The sequence below is a fragment of the Octodon degus genome, unplaced genomic scaffold (assembly GCF_000260255.1).
Source record: "Octodon degus isolate 3935 unplaced genomic scaffold, OctDeg1.0 scaffold00166, whole genome shotgun sequence".
Classification (NCBI taxonomy): Eukaryota; Metazoa; Chordata; class Mammalia; order Rodentia; family Octodontidae; genus Octodon; species Octodon degus.
This window is the reverse complement of record NW_004524742.1, coordinates 3,738,217-3,748,867: the sequence shown is the minus strand read 5'-3', so window position 1 is coordinate 3,748,867 and position 10,651 is coordinate 3,738,217. Positions and strand designations below refer to the sequence as shown.

Genomic DNA, 10,651 nt, shown 5'->3' with positions numbered 1-10,651 from the left:
AAAAATAGCCATTATTTAGTCAACTGCAATTCAGTAATCTCAGTGAATGAAAAATTTAAATTTGAAACCCCACTGTCTTATTAACTTTTTAATTTCATTAACTCTTGTGGTTGCTTTTTTTGTGTGTGTGAAAAAAAAAAAAAAACAGCTGGCAAAGAAAAAAGTGTAAGGTACAGTTTGAAAAATAGTTTGGTGGGGGGAACAACCTGCTTGGGCACCCCCCCTCCTGTTCCTCTCTCAAACAGGAGCTTTCTTTCCCTCAATAAATATGTTCTGCTCATAACCTCCGTTTGTTCCTAAAATTCATTCTTTGGTTTTAGAGAACACGAACTCGTACAGGTCAGGTTGGGAGATCATTTTTCCCTATGTCATTTGGAGGTTCCCTGTATCATTTGGAGGTCACCCACCCAAGTTGAGTTTTACTTCCCTGTATCATTTGGAGGCTTCCAGCAAGATCATTGGATGGAGGTATGAGTTAGCTTTTCTTTCATAAATTCTGGATTGGGACTTGCTTAGATAACAGATTTTTATGCTTCAAATGTAGATGTCTTTGCCCACTGCTCATAATTAATTGTTCATACTTTGTCTCATACAGTTTCGTTCCTAGTACTGTTAAAATTGCTTACAATTGCTTATGCTTTTTCTCTTTATGGTTTTGTGAAAATGTTGGTCAAAATGTTGGTAAATCTAAGATAAAACATGGAAATGTTACAAGTTTATGGTATTTCTTTAATGGGACATTTTATGACTGTTTTGTACTTGTATATGTTGCATTTGAACTAGTTGCTAAATGTACTGGTGTTCCTTGCTTGACTTTATTTATTTTTCCATAATTTTATTGAGAAACAAATAACAATGAGACAGTTTCAAATCAAACTGGTAGGACAGTTTCAATAATTAACACATTGGCTCTTGACCAGTCCCTGGTTGGGGTCACAGGGATGCTAAGACCGCTTCCTGGACCTTTGCAGACCATGCTGTCCCGGGTGGTACTTTCTGCCACAGCCACAGCGGCACCCTGTCTGAAGAACGCAGCGCTCCTCGGACCAAGGGTATTGCAGGCAACAAGGATCTTTCACACAGGGCAGCCAAGATTTGCCCCTCTACCACCTCTTCCAGAACATGGTGGCAAAGTACTCCTTGGGCTGATTCCAGAGGAATTCTTCCAGTTCCTTTACCCTAAAACTGGTGTAACAGGACCCTACATGCTTGGAACTGGACTTATCTTGTATTTTCTGTCCAAAGAAATATATGTGATTGGCCCGAAGACCTTCTCTACCATATCTGTAGTAGGTCTGCTTGTCTATGTAATAAAAAAATATGGTGCCTCTTTTGGAGAATTTATTGATAAGCTGAATGAGGATCAAATTGCCCAACTAGAAGAAGTAAAGCAAGCATCTATAAAACAAATCCAGGATGCAATTGAATTGGAGAAGTCCCAGCAGGCTCTGGTTGAGAAGCCCCACTAGCTTTTTGATGTCCAGAGGAACAACATTGCGATGGCCTTGGAGGTTGCGTACTGGGAACGGCTGCACAGAGTATACAGGGAAGTGAAGAATCGCCTGGACTATCATATCTCTGTGCAGAACATGATGAGTCGCAAGGAACAGGAGCACATGACCAGCTGGGTGGAGAAGCAGGTGTGCAGAGCATCTCTGCGCAGCAGGAAAAGGAGACAATTGCCAAGTGTATTGCGGACCTAAAGCTGCTTGCAAAGAAGCCTCAAGCACAGCCCATTATGTAAATGTGACCATCCCAGTTGAGACTGCCAGAAACAGTTGACTAAGTGGAAGCTAGGCTGTGACAGACTTCCCATACTGTCTTCTGAAATCACAGTTCACTTTGCCTGAAAAAGAGCTTCGAGTTCCATTTAGTGAGAACTAAATCTATTGGCCAGTCAGATGTTTCTGATCCTTACTCTGCATTTGAGTTGTTGAAAAAACACTTTGTTTTTATTAAAACTTATTACCTGAGTAAAGATTACCAACTTACAGGTTAAATTTGTAATTAGTTCTATGATCTTGCAATAAAGAACAATTGAAACAAAAAAAATAATTAACACATTGCATACTGCCTTCCTAGTGGTTATTTGCTGTACAAAATGTAGACATGATATCCTATTTACAAACACTATTAGAACAAATCCCTCTATTCATTAAGAGAATGTAACTATATACCTACCCTAACCATTTTGAATACACAGATACAAAATGGGCATTCATCTGTATCCCCTTCTTTGTTTAGCTCCGTAATTTAAATATTATAGTGTTAACTCAGCACCTTGCTTCACTTTAGACAATCATTTTAGACAATAATGCTAGAAAGAGTAACGTTAGTAAGGCTTCTAGTGGATTTTATGTAAACTTCTGTAAAATGACTTTTAAATCCATCTCAGACTTAGAAAATATGCATGCCTGTATATGAAACATGTGACTCCTTTGACCAACTAAATGACATTAGGTTGGCAACCGTTCTTAAAGAGTTGGAGGACAGGTTTCACTGGGATAGACTGGTTCTGATCCCCGCCTACATGCTAGAAGAAATGTCAGGCCTGCTTTGTTTGTTTCCTTCCTTTGACTTTATTCCTAATTTTCCCACCTCTTTGTATTTTCCTTTTTTGAGGCATGTAAAATTAGGAAAACTCTATAGACTTTTCCCACTAAGTGAACCCCTTAGAAATGAGTGTTTGTTAACGCTGAAGACAGGGAAGTCATTTTAGAAAAAGGACACATAGCCCATCTCTGGGTCAAATGACACAAAGAAGACTATGGCCATCCAGGAGAACACATAAAAGCCATGTCCCTGCTTAGTGTTCTGGGCAGGTCTCCTTTGGGAGGCTAAACCTGAGACATAGTAGAGAGAACTGACTTCTGGGTGACACCAAAATGAGCTATCTTTAAAAACAGCACACTTATAGGACCAAAACACATTTAGTGTGAGGGAAGATTCAATGTTTTCTCCTAGGTTTAATCATTTAGGTGCAGAAGAGATAAGTTGTGGAATTTAAAACCTTTAGTGTGAAGTGCTAGTAATCTTGTTCAGCCTTTTAACTATCCCTTATAGAACTTGGACAAGCAGTGGTTACTCTGCCAGCTAGTCAGTGCTCTTAGAGCAGCTGCCACTCTTTAAAGCAAAGAACAGGTTTCCCCAGCCATTCTTTGATGAATCCCCATTAAAGCCTATGGCAGATGGAATGTTGACCAGAGAACCTGTTGGGATTCCTTTCTGCAGACTGAGCTCTGGTTGTGTGAGCCAACAAAAAATGAAAACACATGAGGTGTGATGGCCCGGGCTAATCTCCGGCAGATACCTAAAGGTACTTGGTAAAAACTGGCTCCTGACCACTGAAAGATCTCCACTTACCTGTTGTATATTTTTCTCTTTCTGCAAGTAAAATAGAAATTCTACTCAAGCTTTTCAGTAGAACAAGTTAATGAGTCACTCTTTCACAGATAAGACTGAGACAGCTTGCAATAGTGGTTATCAGGGGAAGTTTACATCTGTGCCTTATGTGTTTACTAAGAGTAAGATTTTTGCCAGCTGTATTGTCTTTACCAACACATAAGATGTGATTGCTAGATGATAAATATGTTTCACCTGTGAGCTCTAAGTTTAAATCTTATTTGGTTACTGAAGATGTTTACCTAGATGGTTAGATAAAAAAAACAAGTGCATGGAGACTTGGCTCAGTGCACAGATCAGATCCCTCCAGTCAATTGTTCTATCTATCTCTAGAAGAGACCTTTATAGCCTGAGACTTGGTCATTTTCAATTGACCTTTTATGCCATAGTTATTCTTCCTTGTGTACACATTCCTGTCACTGGACCAACTGTAACTGTTAACTTACAAATAGTCAATAAGAGTAAGTGAAAGGTTTGTGAGATGTTTCAGGAGATAGGAATTGTGCACCAGTTTAAGGGTGGGTAGTGGTGGGATCTTGTCTCCCTTGTCTTCAACAGGAGCATCCACCTGCTCTGAAAAGGGCTACTCAGGGATGCCTGGGTGGAGAAATCAATTAGAAAAAATGTGGGGATATCCAAAAAAGTAATTTCTATTAAATTCCAGGTTATCTCACAAAGTCTCTTACTTCTTTAGAGAGCTTCATTAGGCACCGGAAGACGTTTGATCCTTGCATGCTGAAAAAGAGCTGTGTAATTCAAGTGGAATGCAAAGGAAAGTATCAACTGGGATGCTATTTTATGACTAGAAAGATGATGTAAAGAGGAAAATGGTAAAAATGCCTTATGTTCAGATTTTGTTTGCGTTAAGAATGTTATTGTTGGGCTGGGGAGATGGCTCAGTGGAATAAGCACTTCCCTGGCAAGCGCAAGGGCCTGAGTTCAATCCCCGGTTCCACCAAAAAAAAAAAAAAAAGAATGTTATTGTTATTTAAGTTTTAGGATGTAGATGTGAGCAACAGGAGAACCAGGCAGTTCAGCCTCATCACCATTACTGAAAATAAAACTTCCCCTATATTTGCCTTCCCCCCCCACCCCCCCGAACCAGGGATTGAACTCAGGCCCTTGCACTTGCCAGGGAAGCACTTATTCCATTGAGCCAATTCCATCGCCCCTATATTTGCCTTTTTAAAGGGTGCGTTTTTAAAACAGCTATAATCCAGGCCTCTACAAGGCTACACCCATCCTCAGCTGGGTTTATACAAGCTCCTCAAGGACGATACCTTTTAATAAAGTAAGTAAGACAGTTTGGAACTTCCAGAGTTCAGGTGCCTTAGATGACTCTGATAAGTACATTGATGTCTTTTAGAAGATTTATTCAGACTTAAAAACTAGATTGGAAAAATGTAATGTTAATCTTAAAACCAAGCTTTAACTTCAATAGAAATATAGGCAGCATTACAAGCTGCTATTGCCTTTGGAGAGGACTATTATATTGCTAATTTTAAAGAGTCAAAAGATAGACAACCAATGGAACTACCTGTTCCACTGGAGCTCAAGCAGTTAGAGCCCTGTTGGCACAATAGCCAGGCAGGAAAACTAGAAAAGACATTTTCTTTCAAGTGTGTGTTCTTGAAGGTCTAAAAGAACTAGAACCAAGCCTTTTAGTTATTTTAAATGTTAGCTACTTACTAGGAGAAAGATGAACACCCCTCTGATTTCTTGTAATATGTAATAGAGGCACTGGTAAGACATACTTCCTGAGATACTAGTAAATAGAGGGAGATGACTCTTACAGATGAGTTCGTTACACAGTCAACTCCACATATTAGAAAAGAGCTACAAAGGATAGCTTTTGCTCCAGACAACTCACTTGACACTGTAGTGAAAACTGTAAGTGTCCTATAATTGGAACAGAGAGAAAACCAGGGAGAGAAAATAAAGAGATAAAATATGGCTGCCTTTGCAGCCCCAAAACAGACCCTAAGTCTGATTCTCTGGGCTCCAAGAAGCACTTGACAACAATGCAGTTCATCTGCTGATGAGGTTCATCTCTTACTGTTGTCAGAAGCCAGGCCACTATAAGAAGGACTGCCTTAAGAGGCCCACAAGCCATGCCCTGACTGCCAAGGCAGTCACTAAAAGTGAGACTGCACTCTTAGGCAGTGGTCGCAGAGCTCAGACTCAGCTTCCCAGATGGTCCAGTAGGACTGAAGTGCCCTGGGCCTGCCTCCTCCCTCTGGCCGGACTGTTATTTCTACCTGCCATTTCCACGGAGGAGCCCTGAGAAAAACCCAGCCTATTGCTGGATACTGGCACAGGTCTCTTTGTCCTTCTCCAGCCCTGACCTTCCTTCTAGTCATCGTATCTCAATAAAAAGAGACTTTAAAAGACATCTTGTTTTAGCTTAGCTAAGATACAATATATTCAGGATGCTAACTAATCATAATTATGCTAAGACTAGTTTTTACAAATGTAATATATATTGTTCATGTACAAGGAATTAAAAGGTATTTCATTGGTTTAATCTGACTAAATGCTGTGTATTTCATAAGTGTGTAAGTTAATTTGGTTGATTTCTGATGTGAGCATGAAACAAAGGTGTTTTATGCTCACAGTTAACATAGGTGTGATGTCTGTTAACTACAGCTAGACTTATAACAAACTGTCAGACTCCATGAATAAATGGGTCTAAGAGCTAGGGAGTTACTATGGCTAGGTCTCAAAAAAGTTTATAAATGTACTTGTTAGCGTGTTCATGCTTTGATTATATATGCTCTAATTTCTCAGAAAATTTGCTCTTTCCTAGAAGATACCAAAACCCAGGTAATCATACATGTAAAACCTATAGTGAATATGCTAGATTAAAATTCCTTTAACTAGGATCCACCAGATTTTGTCTATAAAGAATATAAAGACACATATTAAGGCCTTAAAACTAGAAAGTTACGTCACTCAGTAGGCCCCAGATCTGACACAAGCTGCAGAAGTAAAAAGGGCTTACGGAAATAAATTTGTCTCAGTTGATAAAAATTGCTCAAAGTGTTTAAAAAAAAAAAAAATCAAGGGGGGCCTGGCCCTAGCTCAGTTCTTTAAGTGGCTGCTTCATCAAGCAGTCAGGCTCAGGTTGCTGTGGTCCAATCCCCACAACTCCAGCCAGCCAAACCTGCCCTGAAGGCATTCGGAGCAAAAAAAAAAAAAAAAAAAGTATTTCATAGTAAAAAGGATACAGAATGGAATTATAGATGAAAATGAGAATAGTGATACTAACATACTACAGAAACAAAGGCCAGTCAGGAGATAGGAAAAAGTTATGCTTCCCTGGATCCAGACAGAGAGAAGGGACATTTCAAGGAAAATTGTCCAAAGCTGCTAGAAAAGAAAAAAAAAAAAGTGTTCATTATAGAATCAGAGTTTCAGATCGATAAGGTCATGTGTCTTCTCTCTCAGCCTAAGGAATCCCATGTTAATTGCCAATATATGGAGAAAGCCTGTGACACTTTCAATAGTTGCTTATGCAGATTTACTAGTAGTTACCCAGTCAGTGGCCCACTTGCAAACTGAAAAATACTCAGTGTTTTCCCTAGGCCTGACAATTCATGTGCCCCAGTAATAACAGAAAAGGCCAGTTTGTTTAAAACAATACACAATGGCCGTAGAAGATTTAAAAAAAAAAAAAAGAGATTAAACCTCACATTTAAGAGATCTCTAATAGACGTACAAAAATTTCTAACTCATCTTTTCCATACTTACCCTGTTGTGATTATTTGACCCATGTGTGTTTGTTTCTTCAGCCTTGTCTTCTCCAGATTCAAAGCTGTATGTCCACCCAAGAGAAAAATGTCTGTCATCTATTGAGGGTTTTTAAATAGAACCTCTGAAGAATCTGCCAGTCAACAACTACTACCCCTTTCAGCCTGAAGAAGCTAGAGCGGTCATCATCCATGCTCCCCTCACAGCAGTTCGGGTTACTTCTTAAGAGGGGGGAATGTTGCAGGCAGCTGAGCTAGATAAAAATATTATAGGCCGTCAGACAGGGCCAGGCCCTCAAAGGAGACAGCACAAAAGACAAGATGCCTTACAACTGTGGGAGGGACCAATGCTTCTGCTGTGAGCCAGACCTAAAGCAAACAAATGTTGACCTCACTAAAGAATAGCATCCCAGATTGGCCATTACCCTGAGAAAGCAAGAAAGAATCCTTATCTGATGGCTACCAGATAAGGTCCTGTTTTACATTCATGATCCCTTGCTACCCCATTTGGTCCTGTACTTAATCACTTTTACCTGAGCAATGGTGCTTGTAATCCCATTGGTTGATCATAGTTTTGTCCCCCTAAGCAAGTTCCCACTCTTTCCACCTTAGCCCCATATGGTTTTACACTATCAAAGTCCCTGGAAGAGACAGCTTCAGGGCAAACAACCCACTCAGTTCCCCCCTCCTGTCCCTCAGACAGGAGCTCTCTTTCCCTCAATAAATATGTTCTGCTCATAAAAAAAAGAAAGAAAAATAGTTTGGGAAATCTGCCTAACAGTTTGCTTATTTTGCTTACAGGTATAATTTGTATCTCCTAAAAGATAGAGAGAATAATCAATCTTTTCCAGGAAAGATGGTAATACAGCAAAGCTTCTTTCCCTCTTGCTTAGCCTGATACCACACTCACAAATGAAAGTAATTCCGTGGGTGCAATTCCTCAAATGCCCACACCTGCTTTCCAATTTTTACCTCCGAGAAGTTATGTAACGGAGTATCTGGCTTGCACCTTACTCTGAAAAGGGGTAGCCAGTGCCCAGGGAGGCTTCCATGGCTTCACCCCATCATTACCTTCTCCCTTCATCCCATTTCCAGGCAACGTGAAAGTGCTCTCCTTCAGCAGGACACAGGGTTGGGCTGGAATCATACCTATCATGGCCTAGAAGAGTGGCTCAAACTCTAGTCACTGAAAAATAACTGACTTTCTATGTTTAATTATCTTATGAATTGATCATTCCTTCAAGTTCTCAGGAGCAAATTTCAATAGTAGTGTAGTTCTGCCTATTTCTATAGACTCCCTACACATGGGTGACACTTCAGGGGATACAGTATAGTCCACCCCTTAGCCACCCTAGCAGATAACTTTTCCTCCCAAAACAGCAAATGGGGGAAAGTGGGTAATTTCTCCCTTCCCACACATACCTACCTACCCATCACTTTTTTCCTGCTGTGGCCACCATGCTCAGCTTTGTTGTAGGAAGAGGTTACTTGTTGGAAAATATCAGTCACGCTCACTGCAGATTCTACCATCATAACCTCACTCACATGCTGACAGCACAGTCATTTCAGATCAGCATTTTTTGAAACAGAGTACATACGAATTGCCTTAGGACTTGGTTGAAATGCACTTAGACCTAACAGATCTGGGGTAGAGCCCACACTTCTGCATTTCTAAGAATCATTAATCTGATACGCATACTGCTGGTTTGCTAACCACATGTGAGTAGCAAGCCCTAGGATTCCCCCTCCCGTATTTGGATCCTATTTGACCTGCAAGTCTCTTTGTGACTGGGTATCTACCGCAGAACTCAGAAGCTCTGCACTGAGAGACTTCACAAAGTTCAGTTCGCTGGCTCTACTCTCCAGACTCTGAGTCCTGCTTCCTGCCAGAATGACCTTAGTCTTTCCACTTAGCCAAATGACAAATTCTGTTACAGAATAACAGACCTATGTGATGCTGCTCTATCAGCAACACAAATATTACTAGGGTAGGGATGCTGTCCTAGGCATGAGAATCTGAGGCACCAGTTCTGAGGTGCAGGCCCTACAGATATGCACACACTCTAGGTCAGTGATGGTGAACCTTTTAGAGATGAGGCTATTAGATAAACTGCAACCCAATGCCCATTAATTTATCACAAAGTGTTGACACTACAATTAGATTTGAAAACTAAAGTTTAAACCTTGAAAAAAAGCTGTTATCTGATGCTGTTGGGTGACTAGGCTCACTTGCTCACGAGCTGTAGGTTCACTGCCACTGCTCTGAGTGATCCTAGTACATCCTCTGATTCTGTGGGAAGAAGAACAGGTAACCTCTTTAATACATCAGAGGAAACTTTATCTTATGGCTGCTGATCTTTACAGAAAGAAAGGCAAGTGAGAAAAAAAGCAACACAACTTAAGCACGATGTCAGAAACAATTTCCTCCTACTGCGGACAGTGGCTCCAGGGCATTTATGCTTGAATCCAGCATGTTCTGTCTTTTTCCTTTAGAGAACTCTACTTCTAAAAACACAAAGTATGTCTTATATATTCTACAGAAAATTATTTTAATGTGCATAGGATTACAGATATATTTTTCAGTGATCAAAATACCAGGGGAATGGTTATTTGCCGGACTTAACAAATGAAAAAGAAGAGTTGTCCATATACAATTTTTAAAGATATGTACAAGAACTATACATAACAAAACCAGTTAACAAAAGGACTGAACATCAGTTAGTGCCTTTTAAACAGTAGGAGCAAATGTAAACTATAAAGTAGTAACTGTATGAGTGAAATGGCCTCCCAGGAAGGCTGCAGTTTGGCTACTCGGTCTCTTCTAGGGTGGGTGTGGTATCTTGAGGGGTGGCAGCCTCTGCCTGTGCAGCAGCAGGACCTGCTGACGTTGCAGTCATCTCACACACAGTAGGGGTGACCTCTGATGGGCTAGGGGTCATCTCAGTCTGATCAAGGGCAGCCTTAGCCTGCCCAGAGGCGGTGTCAGGCTGAGAGGCTGGGATCTCCTGACTGCAGCGGGCATCTGCTGGACTGGGTATGATGTCATCTTGAGCAGCCATGGCGTCTTCTTCTGTTTCTAGTTCTGTTTCTTGGCTTGGAATTTCCTCCCCTTCTTCTACCATAGCGGGTGGTAGTTGTAAGAAAGTCTAATGTAAAAAAGACAAAACCAATATGAGCACAAATTAAAACAAAAACAAAACAATGGCTTTTGATAGGTTTTTCACCTTAACAACATCTTTTTAACAGGTTATACTTAACCTGGTGTCCTCTAAAACACATTACCATTTTTTAAAAATAATTTTATTGAGAAACAAATAGCAATGAGACAGTTTCAAAACTGATTACTAGCACAGTTTCAATAATTAATACATTGCATATTATTGTCTTAGTGGTTATTCATTTTACAAGATGCAGACATGATATCCTGTCTACAGACACTATTAGAACAAATCTCTCTATTCAATGAATTAAGAGAAAGTAGCTGTATATCTATCCTAACT

The 10,651-nt window shown here is 40.3% G+C and overlaps 1 protein-coding gene and 1 pseudogene across 1 annotated transcript in view; one reads left to right on the top strand and one right to left on the bottom strand.

Annotated features, from left to right (window-relative positions):
- Positions 1-938: 938 nt before the first annotated feature.
- Positions 939-1,900, top strand: LOC101591993 (annotated as a pseudogene).
- A 7,859-nt stretch (positions 1,901-9,759) lies between these two features.
- The window catches only part of Aqr (aquarius intron-binding spliceosomal factor), a 124,484-nt gene continuing 123,592 nt past the window's right edge, over positions 9,760-10,651 (bottom strand). Inside the window, exon 29 of the mRNA XM_004643139.2 lies at positions 9,760-10,297. Coding sequence (XP_004643196.1) covers positions 9,959-10,297 — 339 coding nt within the window. The 3' untranslated portion in view covers positions 9,760-9,958. The remainder of the gene's footprint in view (positions 10,298-10,651) is intronic.